This window comes from Solenopsis invicta, chromosome 6 (genome assembly GCF_016802725.1).
Source record: "Solenopsis invicta isolate M01_SB chromosome 6, UNIL_Sinv_3.0, whole genome shotgun sequence".
In the NCBI taxonomy this organism is placed as follows: Eukaryota; Metazoa; Arthropoda; class Insecta; order Hymenoptera; family Formicidae; genus Solenopsis; species Solenopsis invicta.
The window spans coordinates 22,234,005-22,254,170 of NC_052669.1; the positions used below are offsets into that span (position 1 = coordinate 22,234,005).

A 20,166-nucleotide genomic window follows, 5' to 3' on the forward strand; every position below is an offset into this window, starting at 1 on the left:
TAATTTACTGCAGTTTACACTTTCAGCAACATACCGTTCACACAAATATCTTTTTGTGTATTTAATAGCTTTATATGCTAATTTTAATACTTTTTTAAAAATTGAGTCAAAATCAAATTTAGCAGTTAAAAAATTACAATAAAAACATATCGTTTTTATTTGACACTTTGGGAGACAAAATTGACCCATTCTACTCTTGTCCTTTTTGAAATCATCAAATGTCATAATTGTCAAAAATTATTCATAATTTGTATTACTGTAAAATACAAAATATTTGCAATATTATGTTACTCCGTTGCTTGTACGTGTCAAAAAGTTTATATTCACATGATCGCTAAATACATATAACAACGCTTAACGTGTCAAAATGTGTCCCGTCATCAGACCCCGGATAGCACACGGAATTCAAAAAGAATTCAGGTTTATGTCACCAATTCTGAGTTTATTTTGAAATGCAAAAAGAATTCTTTTCCTGATTTTTTCTTTCTTTTTCAGAAAAAAAAGAATTCTTTTTACATTTCAAAATAAACTCAGTATTGGTGGCATAAACTTGAATTCTTTTTTTAATCTTTTTTGAAATTCTCTGTGCTATCTGGGATTCCTTCAAAACTGTCAAATCGCAGAACTGATACAATTTTCTCAACCGTAAAATAGCAATAATCTTTATTGCGCTCCATATATAGCAATTACAACATAGATTTCACAGATTTGCTCGGTTATCAATATACTCATCGTCGTCGTCCGCAAACTTGATGCCGTCCTCATTCTCGCGGATCAGATCGTAGAAGGAGTCGCGCGATTCCGTCTTCATGTCACTCTCGACCCCGTAATCCGGGCTCTGAATTTCTTTCTTGGACAGACTGATGTTCAGGTTGTCCGTCGTCAGTCTCCGTGCCGTCGCCGGTGAATTTAAGCGCGGTCCCGAGAGCTCAATCATCGGGATATTAGTGCAGTCCGACAGTTTATTGATCTCACGTGGTTGCGTGAATTGCGTAAAGTCTCGATACTTGCAAGGGCCGCTCGTTACATTCAGGTTTGTCAAAACGATGTCCGAACTAGGCTCGTTCCTGACACTCTGAAGACCCCTGTCCTTGCCGTCCGCGTGTCCTTGAGTCTTCGAGCTCGTCGACTTGCCGGAGAACTTGGACGTATTCTCGTTTTTGGAACCGCGATTCTTCTTGTCTCCCTGAGTACTATCCTTCGCCCTTTGATTCGCGTAGGACTTTGAAGTACTGTGATGAAGTACCGCATCTTCGGAATGTCTCTTAGGGGTCTGTCTCGATTTCTCTGATTTGTCTTCCGATTTCGCCACGACGCTGTCGACGATATTTACATGGCTGTCCTGCCGATCGCTTTTCGAAACGTTTTGCTCCTGAGAGAGATCGGATTTAACGCTGTGAAGGCGATTGGGAATGGTGCATTGCGTCCTTTCGATCGCAAGCTGACTGCATAGAGACTCCTCGCTGACCCGAGTCCTGGAGTCCTCCAGGATCCGATGGATCGGCAACAGCCGTTCGTTCAACCTGGCGGTCCTGCTTTCGCTGATGCTGTCGTCGGACAGAACGCTAGCGCCCGACGATGAATCATTCTTCGACGATGACGAGGACGTCGAATCCTGGCGTTGCTGCTCGAGACTCGGTCTAGTCTCCTCGACGCCAGATGCGATCTGATGTCGCATACGCCGATACTCGGCCGGGGTCAGAGTCGCGCCCTCGGTACTCTCCGGCAGTCGATACAACGCCGAGCTCGTCGACGTGCCTTGAAAACAATCCGGATGATCCGCAGACGGATCTTGAGAATCCTCGGACATCGACAACGGAGGTATCCATAGGAGAAAAGCTGGATCCATACCTAAGTACGAGCCCGGCGCGGCGCCGGCGTTCGCGACGTTGTAATCGTAATAATCGAGCTCCATATCCGTCTCTGGATTTGTCAGACTGAACTCCGAGCCCGGTCCTTGCAGCAGCCGCTCGCGATTTCGACGGTCCTTCGTCTCCTTACCGCTGCGTAACGTAGACACGCCCGATAGTGGGCTGTTCATCGACGAATCCTGATAACAAGTTTTGATTAAATATCTAGCAAAAATTAAATATCTAGCTTTTCTACCGTTAATGTATTATAGAACGTCGAAATTTACCTTCTCCTCGAGTTTTCTTTGCATAATAAATTTACATAATTTATCTGAGATAACTTATTTAGGCAATTATTACTTTAAAAATTATCTGATTTATTATAAATTGTCTCAACGAGTAAGGAAGATAAAAATGTTTGAAATGGAAAAAAATTCAGTCAACTTTGAATCATTAATATAAATGTAGGAATTAATTAAATATAAAATTCTTTTGTGAATTATTTATACTATATTAACAATATTAACAATAATATTTGTGAAGCTACAAAATGTTAATACATTGCAGCCTGATCCATCAGTGTAGCAGTGTAAATCTACAGCTTTGCAAAGGTAACTCGAGAACGAACAGAAATATCAAGACGGTCCTTCTCTTAATTAAAAAAACATTAAATTTTCTATAAAACTAAACATAGTCAACTTTATATTGTTATTTATTTACGTTTTATAATAAGCATTTTATTTCTTTGTTTTCTGCATTTTTTTTGTTATTTTATTAATTTTTACTGAATTCTTTTTTTTAATTTATTCTATAGTAGAAAGTTTTTGAAACAGTGTTGTTTGGCTCAATTAATTATGTCAAATAGATTACCTCAACCTTAACAAAACTACAATTTATACCAATAGATCAGGCCGTAATATACAACATATACAGAGCTTTATATAATAATATTTTGTAACTTTAAAAATAGCTTTTTTATTTTGCATCTATTATATAGTATAAATAGTCCATAAGATCTCGTGTTTGATTCACACCTTAACTATATTAACAAGTCAAAGTTTAGCGAGTTTTTATCATTTCAAACTTTTTTATCCCACGAATTAAAGCAATATATTAAATATCATTGCATTATCAGATTTAAAAGAAATTCAGCTTCTTCCTTTTCTTAAAATAAAGAAAAGCTTCTTCCTTTTCTTGAAAAAAAGAAAAGCTTTTTTTTTATTTTAACTTATCTATGTATGGTTTTAAATGAAATCTACATAATCGAATTAACTCTTTACCCTAGACTGCAAAGTATTAGACGTGTAACGATGAAGTCTTGCGATGTGCGGACTCTCTGTAATGCTCGCTGTGCTTGAACATCTCGTCGTATTGCCCGACGTCAACTTGTCCGCGGGACTGACAGATCCTAGAGTACGCAATCTGCAATGTAAATAATGTGCAAATCATTAAATTGTTCCATGTCTCATTGATTAAATTAGCTAATTCTAAAAAATCTAAAACTTCCATCCCAGAAAATTGGAAGGTCCAGGTCTCATTTACGGCTGTTATTTCTGATTTACACAAAAAAATAAATTTTTAATTTACGTATATTTTTATTTTTGAATGCTATTTGTTTTCATTTAAGTATAAAATTCTCTCTACAATTACAACTGTTCACTTGCATCAATAATAAATAGATCTGTGCGAAGTATATTTTATATCTCTTTAGGAAGATCTTTAAGAAGATCTCGCTAAAAGTCGTTGATCAAGAGACGCGGTAGTCTCGCACGGTCCCGTAAGATAGGCAACACGCCGCGCGCTGTCTGGGCCGGCCTCCCCACTCTTTTCAGTCATTCAACTTGTCCGAGGCGCACATGTGCCCCGTCGGCCACGTGCGCCTCGGGCAAGTTGAATGACCTAGGAGAGTGGGGAGGCCGGCCTAGACGGCACGCGGCGTGCCGCCTATCTTACGGGACCGTGCGCGGTCAACAACCCGAGTGGGGCATTTAACAGACGGCGCGCACGTAACGCGGAGTCTCTCTCGCTGCGCGAGACTACCGTTTCTTAAACACTTTTAGGTAGAACTTTTTACATCGCATCGTCATTATAAACTCTCGTAACTCATTTACAAGGTTTGGTAATTACAAAATTAAAAATTAAATAAAAAAATAAATAAAATATTAAAAAATAAAAGGAAAAAGAAAAAAGGAGTTTTTAAATACGGGAAAAAAAAGAAGATGAAAAGAAGAAAGGAAAAAGAGAAGAAAAAAAATTTTAAATAAAAAAATCCATATTTAATATTAAACGGGCGCAATTCTATTCTTTAAATAAAGTAAAATTTGTTTTTGATTAAAAATATTTTTTTGCTTTGTTTTAAGAATAATTTATTCTTAATCAAAGATTATTTATTCTTGACGTTATTCTAAGCATAAAATATTTTTAGATTAAAGCATTTATGCATTTCTTTAAAAATTCATTTTTTTGTGTGTGTCAATAAATTTTTTTACAATATTTGCGGGAGAAGTTTCTTATTGATATCATTGCCATGTTATAATAGATACTTGTTAACATCATGAAATTAATTTTTAATTTAATATTGTGATATTACTCTTGTTCAATTTAAAACTGTGTTTCAAGACCAAAAATTTATTTAACGCACAGTTTGATGAACTAAACATTTAAAATCGCACAAAATATATCAGCACTGCGATCAAACAAGGCTCATCTTTAATTGGTTCCGTTTTCACATCAATCTATATTTTTTTATTATTATTGTTTATTAAATTATCCGTTCGACTGTTGAAAGTATTTCAAAATTTGACCAAAGATAATATTGTATAAAATATTTCTACGTCAAATGTCGTGAACTATGCTTACTTGACTGGTTGGGCATATTTAACTTCCGGTTGGCCAATTGCCATAATTGCCGATACTGTCGCCGGTGGTTCATCATCGTGCAACTTATTCGGTATCACGCTTTTTTCCGCACAGCTTTCCTCGTTATCTCGCAACTTCAAGGTAGTCGAACTCAAGCTAGTTTCGTCTTCATACCTATAAAAACTGTACCTTAAAATATCACCCCGATATAAGTCGTGATAAAATATTCAACTGATCGATAGCTTTCATAGAATACCTAAATAAAACAAAATCGCGCAATTTTTCGTATAATGTTAACATATTAAATATTTAAATTTAATTGAATTCAAAATCAAGTAACAGTAATATTTGGATATATAGAAATATTAATATTAATATTAATGTAATAAACTATTACTTACTCCGCCAAAGTTTCCGAACTATCGTAACCATCCTCCAGCGCGCAAGATGCTAATTTACGTTTCGAAAGTCTTGGTGTGCACTTCTTTGGTAGTCCCACTAGAGACACGACTTCCGAAATTAACGTCGTAGAAGACATCGACTTCGCTCGGCCCATCATCATATCGCTACATCCTAAATTATTATCAATTTTAACCTTTTTCCTTCTTAATACACTGTAGGCTGATTTACATGTAGTATTAAATTAGTACATTAAATCAAGTCTGTAGAAAAAGTTCAATCTCTGAGATAATTAAAGTAAAAAGTTGCTTAACTTTTAACTTTTTATTTAATTATTGCCAACCCTGATAATAATTGTTTCAATACTAACTAATCCTCTCTTTACAATCAACGTTTGCTAGCAATATTAAATTGTTAACATGCGCAATCAGTATCTAATTTTTTAATACACGAAATTATATCTTACCAGAATTCTCGCTCAAAGTATCCAAGTCCTCCGCGATATGGTACTTTCTATATTTCAGTGCAAATTGCAGTGCTAGAAAAATAGATATAAAGAATATGAGTATCAAAAGAGATGCTGTCGCCAAATGCGCGGGTCCCCAGAAGATCCATTGCTCAACGGTGAGGGTAGAATTTGTTTCTGAAGGGAGTGAAGTCGCCGTCTTATTCTCGTACAGTTTATCTGAAAATATTAATCAATTACACAAATTACACATACCGGACACAGTAATATGGAATCCATATAAATAAAAATACCTAATAATTAACGTAATTAGTAATTTATATTGCTCTAAATATTATATTTATTTTTATTCTATTAAAATGTGCAAAAAGTTAATTTGGTGCCTTTCTTCATAAAATTCAAAGTTCATTCGCAAAAAAATCAAATAGTGGAGTTTAATATTTGAAATAACTTCTATTATTTTTGACGACTTTGTCTCATCTTTCGTGCAGCTGATAAATATCTTTGCAGAAAAAACTTAGCAGTTTTAAGATGTTAAGTTTTTCAAGATTTTTGCCACTTTTCCTCATTGTCTTAAAATGTGAATCAGCTAGATATCGGAGTGACTGAAACAGGTAAAATCCAAATGGGCTAGGTCCAAAGAACAATCCGTATAAAAAAGAACTTCATAGCACATTTCGTCTTTGCCACTGTAGTCGAACGTTGTGTTACAAAATAAAATCTTCACTCCGAAACTTTTGATATGTTTTTTTACATGTTTTATGAACGGTCAACCCTTTCAGCTAGAGCAAACCAAATTATTTTCATGACTTCAGCAGTATTACTTTTTAACAAAATGCGAAAAAAAGCAGTCCCTCAATTACTGCTTTTCAGACCAGTGTTTACTGCTGTTTTGTGAAATTACATCGTCTGCCAAAATATATAGGGTTTTGAAAGCGTAAAGATCTACATTTAAAAGTCGCAAAATGGTAAAAAAATATTTAATTTCAAAGTGGAAAATTATAAGACACCGAATGCAAAGACATCAAAATAACTTTCACACCTAATACAATATATTGAAATTTTGCTTTATTTCACATAACATTTATTAAATTGTGTAACGCTTACGAAACACGCTCGCGTGTCCCAAAAAGCCACCCACGCAGGAATCGCCCGAAGCGGTGTGCTCGTCGCTAGAGAATTCAAGCAACAAACTTTGACCTGAAGAAAATATTGTTCCTGTCGCGGGTGCACCCTTATTATATGCGATATCCGTTAAGAGTTCCGCGCTCAGCGAGTCACCGTCGCGAACGCGGAAATATTGCCCCGGACAGGGAAACTGCGTTTGATCCAAATGTAGTCGGATTACGTAATCCGATTTTGCCTACGCAAAACGGGATCAATCGTTAGATATTCTCCAAATCGGAAGAAGAAAATGCTATATTTCTGTGAGTAATAAAATTATTTAACCCTTCGCGGAATCAATTTGACACAAAAAAAAGGTGTGAGCTTCTATATCTTTAAGTTCAATTTGTTTATAATTAAAAAATAAAGAAGTTATAATTTTGTTTAGTAAAACTTTTTTTAAATTTACTTTTGCACTTTTTTTAATATGTTAAAATCTTTATAAAACCGCTTTTTTATAAAGATTTTCATGTTTTATAATGTTTAAAATATGTTCTGCAATTTTTTTTATTTCAAAGAACGAAAACTGGCAATTAATTAAATGCGTTGGGATCATTTTGACTCGAGTGTGACTATTACGGAACTTTCAAGAGATATGATCACAAAGGGTTAACTTTTAAAAAAATACAATGCGTTAGGATTTACCTGCAGCAGCCAAAAGGAACGACCAGGACAGGCTTGAGTATTTGCAGCCAGTATCTTATTCAAGGTTTTATTTCCGAAATTGATACTACAACCGCACCGACATTGTGCACCGACCTGAGCCGTAACTTCCGGTCTCGCTGCAGCTAATGTTGTTCCGTGCCGGCACTCCCATCCTTCGGTGTTCCACGCCTCCTGGAAATTGATCCTGCCGGTACCGCCGCAGGATTCCGTTTCGACCGCTCTTCCCTATTTCGTTTATTGAGCAATTAACGTATCGCTATTCGATTCGATTGCCACGCAATTTTGCACCGTTTACTATTCAAACTCACCTGACAGAATTTCGCTCCATATTTCGGGGGTGGCGTGTCGCAAAATCGATATCGATTGCGAACGCCACCCACACAGGAGCTGCTGCAAGGACTCCACGCGCTCCAAGGACCCCAACCGGCCGCGTCGTTTTCTGCATTAATAATTGAAATTGAGAAGGGAAGAGAATTTATATAGGGTGTCTCAAAAGTCGAGCACTTTGTCACGACATAAATTGCTAAAAGAGTTTGAATAGGCTTTATTGCTTTGTCGCAATCTTTTAATCTTCGATATTTGCAATTGAAAATTTTAATTCCTTAAAATAAAATTTAATTATTAATTCCTTAAAATAAATTTTGTCATGCGTATTTTAATTATTTTTGTGAGAATTAATCTATAATATTTACAACTTGAAAAAAACAGAAATAATTTGAATTTTATTCTTTCAATGGTTACATATATAATGAATAAAGAACTAATCAAATAAAATTTTGTCAGAATAAATTTAATAATGAAACAACAGTATTATTAATAATACACTTATTGGTTATCTAAAAGTATTTGTAGAATCATAGCGAAAAAGATCTTTCAACACCGTGTAACATTTTTATTTAAAAACATAAATAAATAATACGTTGTATATCCTAAAAATGTATATTTAAAAAAGTAAAATGCAAAATTACATTGAAAAAGTGTTATTAAACTTTAAATACTTTTTTTACAAAACATTTTTTTTAAATAATATTTGATATAAGCTCACGGAGGCTTTCCACTTTTTGCGTAGATTTTTAATTTATTCTTAGTTGACAAAATTTTTTTAAAAATGCAATTTTCAAATTTAGATGTGTGCAATTTAGCGAAAAATAAAATGTTTTAAAATTTCCTTTGTGATGCTAAAACGACAAGTAAAGAGAAAAAGAATTGTTTAATTTTTTATTTCAAATAATTTATCAAAGTTGAATTGTACTATCATACAAATACGCACATTTATTTAGAGAGCGCTATTATTATTGATTATATTAATTTAATTATATAAATTTAAATTAAATACCCTTTAATTATTCAATTCTTTCGAGTTCTTTAACATCTTTATTTCTACTCCAATTTTATTTCACTGAAAACAATTACACGTGACTTCTAGAATTTTGACCTACATCAAACAGTGAGCAATCGCGAAGCTCGTTAAGAGGATAAAATCTACGTGCAGCGCGCGATTTCTCGAGGTGAATTACGAGGCGGTAAATCTGTGGGTGGAGGCACCCGACTTTTAAGCGTTTGCATGCCACTCACCCAGAAGCGGGAAGGTCGGTATACACGCGAGCTTCACTTCCGCCATCGCACCGGTGATGGCCTGGCTCACGTAAACGAAACAATACTCGATGAACTTCTCAGTGAAAATATCGCAATCGAAATTCAGGGAGTGTTTGCCAAGCGCCGCCTTCAATTCCGCCACGTAGTGCAACGCGGACGGCGGCGCCAGGGAACTCACGTCCGCCCGAAGACGGCCGTAGAGCCGCACGCGATCGCCCTGAAGACGGCACGCGGGATATTGAAAGAGGACCGGTATACCCGCCGATCCTTCGCATGGGTAGACCGATCTCGCGTGGACGTTGAAGCTAAACTCGTCGGACCATTCCACCTGCGAGTAAAAACGAAATAAAACATATATAAAGAAAAATTACTGATTGCGTACTAACCATTCAAATCTTACTTAATATTTTTTATTTTTACTTAATGTAAAACAAAAATTGAAACAGATTACATCTTGTTTTACGCTAACAAAACTTTTAAAAATCAAAGTATAACTAATATTAATTTTTGTTTAATTTATGTAGCTACTTAATGCAGTTTTGAATGAAATGTTTATATTTTTAATTTATATTTCTAATAAATTTTTTTAGAAGAAGATGATATATTAATCCCTCTATTTTTAATGGCTTTCTCTTTAATTATTACTTTCCGTAATGATGCTCCAATTATTTAAATTGAATAATTTCATTACCTTAATGTACGCGCTGGTCGTCGGGGCGGATGGATTAACGTCCGAGGCCTTTAATCTGAGCGCATAATTTCCGGCCAGTCCAAAAAATTCACATTTCAATTTGACGATCTTTGGCGAGGTGAAACCATTTATTTCTTCGTAATAGAGCACCTAGGCAAATTCGTGGAACGTAAGAGATTGGATTTCGTGACATTCTCACGCGTTTTATACGACACTCCCTTTTGCTAAAACGCTTACTTGCATGCGACCGTTGTTCTGTGGATCGCAGGCTGCCGCGGTGGTGCCGCAATATATGAGTTGCAAAATATAAGCCGCCACCGGAACACCGTTGGCAGGTACACACGAAATACCATTGTACTTTATAGTAGCTATTACCGGCTGACTGGGATATGTACCGAAGTGTTGGGATTCCAGAAGCAGAGAAGGGGTTGGCCACTTTACGTCTAAGGCACTGCTCATCTAGACGTGTTTTACATTCCAATAGATAACATTTCTTTAAACGAGACATTGATATTGTAATCACAACGTTCTAATGAATGAATTCTTTCACGATTCTTAGACGTCATCGAAAAAAATTCCTAAATTTAGATCTCAATAAAAATTAATTTTGACTTTTATACATATTAATTTGTCTTCAATTCTATTTTGATTTATATTATCAATTTCTTCTTTAAAAAGTTTTATAATGTGACTAATAATCAATAACTTTACTAATTTAATAATTTGAGATTTAACAACTCATTATTGTTAACTTATTCAAATTGTATATATTAAATTAATTAGTATATGTACATATCTGACAATATTATATAACATCCCAGACAGAGAATTCAGGCTAATGTCATTCATTTTCAGATGCAAAAAAAATTTTTTTCAGAAAAAAAATTCCTTTTTCATCTCAAAATGAACTTTGAGTTGATGAAACCTTCAAAAACCCAAATTCTTTTTTAATTTCTTTTGAATTTCTGTGCTTGTTATCTGGGATGATATAAAGCTTTGACAGAAATAGTGTGCCCACCTCAATTTCGGGCAGCCCAGCAATGGCAGTGTTGTGTCTGGTAGCCACGGTTGAGAACTTGTACTGAAGTCGTAGTGTATAAATTCCGCCACGCGAGAAGACACCACAAGGTATTATCACAGAAATATTCTCACCCTTATGCGGCAAGGTATCCAGAGGAAAATTACCGATCAATTCCGACGTGAGGCCATCGACGTACAGTACTCTGAAATTAATAAGCAAACAAAAGCACAACATATATAATTAACTATTATTAACATTAATAACTATTATTTACATTATTATATGATACTGTATTAATAATAATAAGTTAATTTCTATTTTTTGTAAAAAAGAGAAATTTATAAAACTATCCATTTATTCCAACCACTCATTAATATTAAAACAAAATATTCATGAAAATAGGTTTATAGTTATAGTTGTTTTTAACAATGCTGAAAAAAATAGTAACAGAAGTATTTATTTAAAAGATATGTCTATAAAAATACTATTTGAAATAAATATTCTGTGTAAATATAAAAAAGTAAATAGTACTTAACATTTATGCATACATTCACTTGAAATAAAATATTTATTTTACATTTTGATATGTTATAATTAAAGTCATAATTTTTCTTTATTTTCTATTTCTTAAGAATAGAAAATAGAAAATATTAAGATTAAAATAATTATTTCCTTGATAACCAATGATAAATAAATTTATTTTAAAATATGTTTAGCGAAATGATCTGCATATTATTGAAAAATAAACTGTTTTTAAACTTATTTTCTATTTACTGCAAGAAAAATAAGAATAAATCATAAATATGCAATAGAAAATAGAGAAAACTTACTTATCCATGACATATCAAAATGTAAAATAAAGTATCTTATTTCAAGTAAATGTACGCATAAATATTAAATACTATTTGCTATTTTCATATTGACTACATAAAATACTTATTTAAATAAAAATTTTTTATAGATACGTTCTTTAAATAAATACAATATTTCTCAAATTTATTTCAATCTTTCCATTAGCACTGGTTTTTAATTATGAATAACATCGCTGTTATTTCATTGGAATATTAGGATATTAAAGGGTGAATGTAAACAGCTGAACATTTCAGGGCTTCGCGACGCCGCGCATGTTCGTTAAGTTTTATGAGTTTTTTACATACCTAAGCACAAGCGGTTCGTGACCCGCGCTAACTCCGTCTTTCTTTGGATCGATTCCTTCTTTCTCGTCTTTCTTTATGCCGTTTATAGACATGGTACTTGTGGACATTGTAGAAGATTCCATTTCCGCTGAGTCCAGGATAAATACGGTAACGTCGCCGGACAAAGCCGTGTGTGACGGAGGAGCAACAACTTTTAATAGAATCGGCTCCTTCGCGTCTGTCATCGATCTTATGATACCTGAAACCGGTAAACACGAAGGTCTCTAAAGTTGCACAAAATCAAATACATCCTTTAACAAATAGTAGCGTTAATCAATAATTATCCATTAATAAATTTGAATAATCAAATGTTAATAATCTAATTAATAAGATGCAGGCTCAATTATTTATTAGAGATAAATCAAGAAAAATTAATACAAACTAGACCTTTAATCTTGACATTTATTTTTAATTCTAACTTAATATGGAATTGTTATTTAATTTAATTATATTACTCATTACTATAGTACAATACAATGCTATATTTTTTTAAATACAATGTTGCATTTCTTATAACGCTTATGCGAAAAAAGCTGTTATTAATACCGCATCTCAGAAGAAGGATGATTAATAATCCCAATGATGACCGTTCGGATGTCCAATTCATGTCCGGCTCTTCATTGATGACTGGCCAGGGCTTAACCGAGAGATTTCGGTGCCCCGGAAAATATAACAATTTTGTAGTCTGTTAAAAATAAGAATAAAAGAATAAATTCAGTTAAACCATTATTAATTAAGTTGGACAAGCATTGTAAATATGAAATGAGTTAAAGTAAAGTAGAGCATAGCAGATTACGTTCAAAGAAAGTAAACCTAGATTAACCTAGATTACGTCGGAATAATAAAGCTCTTGAAATATTTTTAACCTGAAATGATAACTATCGAACATGCAATTGAGGCATTTTACGTGCTCCAAAAAATTATGGCCATAATTTGAAAATTAAGATACTTTATAATTTAAAAACATTTTTTAATTTTATCTTGAATATTTTTTCTTATTAGTACAATTTTTATACGCAAATAAAATTCCACATAATGTATTAAAAGGTCTCTACTCTCTGTCGCGTGAATGAGAACAAAGAATTTATATAAAGTTGATTATATTAATAATAATCAATGTTGAACATTAATTTAACTAATTGTTTACTAAAATACCTGACTAAACATGTTAAATATACATAATTATAGAATGTAATCAATTAATAAAATTATTCATTAAACAATTTTGTATAATTATCTTGTATAATCTACTAAGTTTAATTAAAGTAATGGTTTAAAAATTGATGATAGGCATAATTAAAATTGATTTAATCAATTTAATTGAATCAATTATTAATAAATAATCAAATACTGTTAATTAACAAAATTAATTAAAAATTAATAATCGTAAATAATTTTTTATTATATTTTGAAAATTATATTTATAATTTTTACAAACAATTACAAATTTACTAATTAGAACCATAATACTTGAATTTATTATATCAAAAAGATTCAAATTGATATTAGTTCATGAATTATTTTATTTGTTATATTAATCAATGCTAGCTAACTATCAATCAATCCATGAATCAGTGATCAAAACTAACTACTAATAATTAACAATTGTTTCTTTAAAAGTAGTAAATTACTTAACTAAATTATTGAATTATTTATGCAATCACACACAATTTATTTTAATCAATTTATTTTATTGATTACAAATTTTATTAGTTATTAGCCAAGATTTATTTCTCGGTGACTAAAAAATTTGAAATGTTTATTATAATTAAGAATTGAATTTTTAGTCGTATTTATTAATTGATAAATTGATTAAATTTTATCCAACACTGCTGATAATGTAATGTTTGTTCCGCAAAAATTTACTTCTTAATTTTTTAACTTAAATAATTAATAAAAATTTATTATACTTTTAATACAAGAATTGTAAACATAGTATCTCTATAAAATTATATTCAAAATATTTATCAAAATTTTTGTTTTATAACTTTTTTTATTTTACTTAAGAAATTAAATAAACATTCAATAATTAAAAAGTTAGTAGTTTATAATTTCACAACAATTTTAAACTTTTGTTAAAGTTATCTGACTCTGATCGTCACCTTATTTTTGCAAGCGATATATTAATGCCAGGCACATCGTCGACTTGGTTGCCTACCAGATGCAAATAAGTTAGCTGTGGCAGCAAGATAATTTTACTTTGAGCCAATGATCAAAGTCGAGCAACGTGCGTGCGTTTTACACCCCCGACCCGCTTCTGAAAATCTGCAGCCCTGTATAATTGCACGTGTTGCACCCTTAGGGTAACCCCGCGCCGCTTCTCAGAGGGAAATCGAAATCGGGCATCGTCCTTTCGCGTTCGTATCGATCGGCGGTGTCCCTATAGAGTATAGCATACACCGTTTCAGAAAACGCACGTACACGTCTGTGTACGACGTCGCATTAGGGGATGCGTATTTAACATGATATTCACGAGGCTAATAATGAGATAGCACAATTAACATTTACATGCTTAGTAACATAATTAATAACCTGAAGTTATGTATATATTGTCACTACGCATTTGAGGTGTGATAAATGTAAACAAATAGAAATTATAATTATCTTATATTGCATAATGTACGATAAACTTTTAGAAAACTTTTTATACTGAACATTGAATATCTTTTAAACAATAATAATCTTAACTAGACCGTTTAAGTGCAATTACACAAATAAGTAAGTAAAGAAAATTCAACTACGATTGAAGCTGGATCTTAATGCTTGATATTATTAGGGGTGCGTAAATCTTAATTACATATTCAGTTTTTATAAACTGCGCGCCGAACATTGTAAGTCTTAAAACGCAATAATAAACTGAAGCTAGAAAGAATATTACAGCTTCAGTTAATAATAATATTAGGCACCAAGGTCTAAGGCCTCGTCCGTAATTGACTTAAATTAAATTACTTATTTATGTAAATATTTTTATTACAGATAGTATTTTGTATGAATATAATTTTTAAAAGTTTGATTTTCACAAATTTATTTTAAAGAAATTAATAATAAATTAACATTAATAACGTTAAGACATTAATAAGCATTAAAGAATTTTTATTTATATTCAATTTTATATTCAATAAATATCAAAGCTACTAAAACTTATTGTATGTACTATGAAATATAGGATGTTCATCTAAATCGTTTTCCAATATCGCTTATGTCCACAAAATATTTGCTCATATCTGTGAAAGACCTGACTGGTCTCCACGGGGTGTCTTAAACCCCCTGAGGATTCTTTTCACGCGAAACAAAAATGGATGGATGGTGGACCCTTCCATAAATGTGCTCGTTAAAATCGAGATTTCTCGCTGCCTGCGTTCCCCTGATAATTTACGAGAAAACGCGATCTATGTACGCGACCACTTCTTTGTTAAAATATTTCGTTTGAAAAATTGCAAAACTTTAATACGTAAATAAAATTCTTATTATAAATACTTTATAGAATATAATATTGTATAAAAAGATTGATTTACTATCCTCATAATTTAACCTAATGTTGTTATTAAAAAAAAATTAGAAACCAAAATATGTGATTTACTTAGCAGAATTACTTATATCATCAGCAGGATTAAATATCTTAATATTTTTTTTTTAATCAAAATAACTTTATGACTTATAAAATTAATTTATGTACGTTAAAAGTTGCATTAAAATTAAATCAAGTTAAATTAAAAATTAATTTCGTGGAAATTTAAGTTTTATTAATACTTAATTAAAATGTTGTAATTTTTAAAAGTTAGATCTAAATCTAAATAACAAAACAATTACAATATAGATGCAGATTAAATAAATTTTATATTTTACGTTTTCTTCTCTTGGCACAAGATAAAAAAATATTAAATTTTCTTATCGCATATTATTCTGATTAATGAAGAAGAGTTATGACTTGTAAGCTTTATTTTGCAAGTGCTTTTAATAAGTACTTATAATGGAGCTCATAAGAATGTTAAATGATGTCCAATGTGAACAGTCCATGTGTCGGAATGGCGTAGAAAGTGGGATCGATTATGCAATTGGAATAATGAGTTCGTTGCTGCGTGCAAAAGAGAATGCTGACCCCACGCAGACAGATACGCACTGCTTATCACAGCAAACACGCGTAGTGGTGATTAACATTGATATATCGCAGATAAACATCGCCCCTTTGCCAGAGGCGCGACGGTAGGGCAACGTCGAGCACTCTCGTACTAACAATCGCGAAACATGCACAAGATGCATCGACGATTTATGGCAAAGTAAATTATGTGCATTTTTTTAAAAGTATAATATGATTAAAATATAATATATATATATATACTAAAAATAAATGTGTAAATTTGAAAGAAAATTATTGAATAATTTGATTAAATCTCAATCTTATATCAAGCAATAAAATATATTTTTATAAATTATCAAATAATAATCATGCACTAATTCTTCTATCTCTTTTTTATATATTTAACCAAAGTCTTTAGGATAAAATTAATTTATAATTATATTTTTTAATACAAAAGGAAAATTTAATTTAAGTGTTAGCTTTTTGCTTTAATTAAAAAGGCTCTACCGAACAATGCTCTGCTCTTATGTTCATATATTTGAAATTTTTTTTTTTAAAGTTAAAATAATCCACATCGTCAATTACTTTTAAATTATACATCTTTACTAATTTTTTTAAACTTATACTCGATCAACCTTCAATTATCAAACATTTTTGATTATTCTAAAAGTAACATAGAAAACATATGAGAGATGTTTAAAAAAAAAACGCGTCAAATACATTCTAATTTAAAATAAATTTGTGCAACGTTTTTTCAAAATTTAAGTGTTGTTTAAAAACAAAGTTGGATAAGTTAATATACTGTTTTAACTAAATTAAGTTAAAGTTAATAGTTTATAAAATTAATTTAATTTTGTTAAAAGTTTACATAAATAAAAAAACTAATTAGTTAAAATTATATTAAAATTAAATTGAGTTAAATTAAAAGGTAATCTTGAAAAGCATTTTATTCATACAGTATAAATTAAAAATTCATACGTTTTTAAAGTTAAATTACTTAAAACAATTATAATATGGAGCAACGAATTTAATATTTTGTTTGTAAATCAAGTTTATATGAAATAACGCAGAAATATTGCATTTTACTTGAGAATGTACTTTTTCCTTTTATAATTCTTTCTTTCGCATAAATAAATTTTTAACTTAAAACAAAATTAATAAATTAAAATTTAGAGGTTTTAAAAATAACTATTCAAAGTTAAAAAGTAAATTATTTAAAATTAATCAAGTTAAGTTACAACTTATTAATTTTTTAACTTCAACTACTTATCTTTTAACTTTTTAATTTTTAGTATCTAACCCAACCCTGTAAAAGTCAAGCCCTTTAAAAGTCAACATGTTTTGCTTACGCAAGGTTTCTATCCCGATACAATCCGCATCTTCTCCCGCGCGATTAATCTCAGATCGATATAGATCCTTTCCGCGTCAGGCAGCACAGTACAGATGAGTTCGATCGGCGGTTCCCCGAACCGATCGATCGATTTTTTTGCCTCTCATCGATCCCCCCCTCCGCGTATCAACGACGACGATGTCAACGAGCGGCCGTTTTGCCGACCGAAGGACGACGAAGGGGGTACTCGATTACTCCAACGGTGGCGGCGGCCTCCTAGAATCGATATCGAGAGCCACACGCGAAATTGCCGGCTCGCCTATCCACGCCGCACAAACACCCTCGCGCGCATCCCCGCGCTACTCCGAGGGTCGACCCTCCGACGGACACGAAATTACCCTCCCTCCGAGGGAGAATGCCGACGAAGTTTATGAGAGTCGGGACGCTAAGAACCAACACTATCCTTACTTTTTTATTCTCCTCTTTTTCTCTCCCGATTTCTATTTCTTTCTTTTTCTTCGTAAAAGTAAACAAATAATTTTTTGTTTTTTTTTATCTATTAAAACTTTAGTAACAAGCTCATAGCTGTGACACGTGCATCTTTCGAATTAACACGGGAAGAAATGAACGCTCCTCCTCATGTTCCTCGGTCGTTTTCTTAGCGTCGCTGTCAACACCGCGACGCTAAAGGCACCGCGAAGACTATAGAACACCGAAAAGAAATCCAGTTGAGAAATCGAACAGTTTCTTTTTTTCTCAGCAGCAGTCCGGTCGAATTGTATCACCACCACTCCCTCGTTTCGAATTACTCCGTAAGATCAGAGAGAGATTTACGACGCGAGATTTTTGCTGGTCGGTGAGGGATCCCGCGGAAATGCGAAACAGGGAGCAACTGCGATGGGGCGACGCGCACATCGCGACTAAAGCCGGGGTCGCCGGCCACCCCTCTTTCCCTGTGTGTCGGATGGGGTCGAATCGCCGCCACCGCCGCTGCTGCCGCTGTCGCCGCCGCCGCCGCCGACGACGACGCCGTGCGCTGCCGCCGACGCCCCGCCTGCACCCCCGTTCATCGTTCGGCGGGGTGCGCCACGGGGGTGAGCATTATGACAGAAGGTTGGCTTCTATGAATGAATGTCCGATCTATACACGGCGCGCCACGCCGTTGCGTGTTTTCGTAGCCGAAACGCGAGACCGATTTCGTGGAGGGTGGCGATTTGATATCCGAAGAAACGGCAAAGAGGCGATTGCGAAGGCGCCAAAGTCGGGGGTGGCTTTAAGCAATGTCGGCGCTGAGAAAGCGAAGGGTGGTGTTGGTAATGCTGAACTACCAACGTGATGTGATGCTTAGAGAGGGGAAGAAAGAATAATTTGTACATTAAATGTAGATATGAGACGTATACATCTTCCTTTATCCCCCTTAATGATATTAAGAGTATTTTCCGACATCTAAAATATTAATGCTATATATAAATAAAACAATATATAAATATGTAATGTATCTTATAAATATCGAAATTAATTCCACTAATGATATTATTAGCAATACTTTTATCAAAGATTTAACAAATTTTATATTTTTATATACTAACAAAATTTTTTTAATAAAAATGATACACTTTCTTAAAACATAAAAAATATATTAAATTTTGATGCAAACATTTGTTTGTTTGGTATATATAATTAAAGTAAATATGTAAATTTTTACTTAAAAGTAAGAATATTTACTTTTAAGTAAATATACATGTTACTTTATTAGGTATATAATTCTACATTTTTACATTTTTTTACATTTAAACAATGATTTTAAAAATAAGTTAATAATATTGTCAAACTTAATTAAATTGTTTTTTTAGATTAAAAGAATCTTGCATAGAATAAAAACCTCCAATGGATGCCTGTTATACGTCTGCCATAGAGATTCGGACCCTCCAGTGGACATCCATTAAACCTCCAATGGACCGCCACTAAAAATCCATAGTTCCGCTTTGCACATGTCCTCTGTTAAACATTCATAGATACTCGTATGTAATAGACGTCTATTAGATGTTATGTGGATTAATAAAGAGTTTATGAAACTTTGGTGGATAGATTTGTCACATAGATTGTTAATAAAAAATTTAAGAAGCAGTGTTATTGGACGTGTTATTAATAGAGAGTTCATAAAACTTCCAGTGAACGTTCATTAAATTTTTACTGGACGTCCACGAGTATATCATTAAAAAGCAAACAATTTTTTTATTTTAGATTTTTTATTGTAGCACATTTTGTTATACTCATGACACATTTTTAATAATTAATTCTTATTTATTTTTTTACATTACGTAGAACCAAATTAAATTTTATATGATACCTTATTAAGTCTCCTATATGTATATATTAAATCGAACACCCATATTAAATTATATAATATTCTGTATTAAATGTTTGAACAATATTTTAACTATTGTATTGAAAAGTTTTGCATCAAAATTGTGACTTAATAAACAATTTTATCATATTAATTAATTTAATTATACTTTTTATTTTCTTGATTACATAATACAGGAAAATTTTTTATTAGAACTCTATATTAAATCCTTATCCCGTATTAAGAGCTTATTAAGATTTAATTAAATTATATAAATTTGATTTAATAAGTTTTAATAAAATCTAAATATATGTGGATTTTATATAAATTTATAAGATTTTTGTAAAATTTTAATATGATCCTTATATAAAAAATATTTTTTTTTTCGCGAAATATTATAATTAAAAAAAGTTTCAAATTGGTTACATATTTTTATATTCTGAATATATATTCCAGTTTTTCCATTATATTATTAGTTGTAAAATACACAACGTATTACGTGC

At 32.3% G+C, this 20,166-nt stretch overlaps 1 protein-coding gene across 2 annotated transcripts; it reads right to left on the reverse strand.

Moving 5' to 3' along the window:
* Positions 1-634: 634 nt before the first annotated feature.
* On the reverse strand, positions 635-18,214 carry LOC105203875. 2 transcript variants are annotated; one of them, XM_026135851.2, is made up of 16 exons: positions 17,336-18,214; positions 12,455-12,593; positions 11,870-12,107; positions 10,710-10,914; positions 9,929-10,150; positions 9,692-9,841; positions 8,980-9,328; positions 7,713-7,843; positions 7,384-7,629; positions 6,682-6,937; positions 5,575-5,793; positions 5,111-5,282; positions 4,710-4,883; positions 3,131-3,272; positions 1,852-2,050; positions 635-1,758 (listed from the first exon to the last, which is right to left on the reverse strand). In XM_026135851.2, the coding sequence occupies exons 2-16, from the start codon at positions 12,513-12,515 to the stop codon at positions 701-703; spliced, it is 3,822 nt and encodes a 1,273-aa protein (XP_025991636.1). In that variant the 5' UTR covers positions 12,516-12,593; positions 17,336-18,214; the 3' UTR covers positions 635-700. The 2 variants fall into 2 exon arrangements, with proteins under 2 accessions (XP_025991636.1, XP_025991635.1); XM_026135850.2 differs by having other exon boundaries at positions 635-2,050.
* Positions 18,215-20,166: the final 1,952 nt, after the last annotated feature.

Bases quoted from the DNA above. Each gene is read 5' to 3' on its own strand.
- LOC105203875 (XM_026135850.2), bottom strand. From the start codon at position 12,515: ATGAATTGGACATCCGAACGGTCATCATTGGGATTATTAATCATCCTT. The intron at 10,915-11,869 runs GTATGTAAAAAA...TATTAATTTCAG, and splicing joins CACGAACCGCTTGTGCTTAG to AGTACTGTACGTCGATGGCC. The intron at 7,844-8,979 runs GTGAGTGGCATG...TTATTAATGCAG, and splicing joins ACCGACCTTCCCGCTTCTGG to AAAACGACGCGGCCGGTTGG.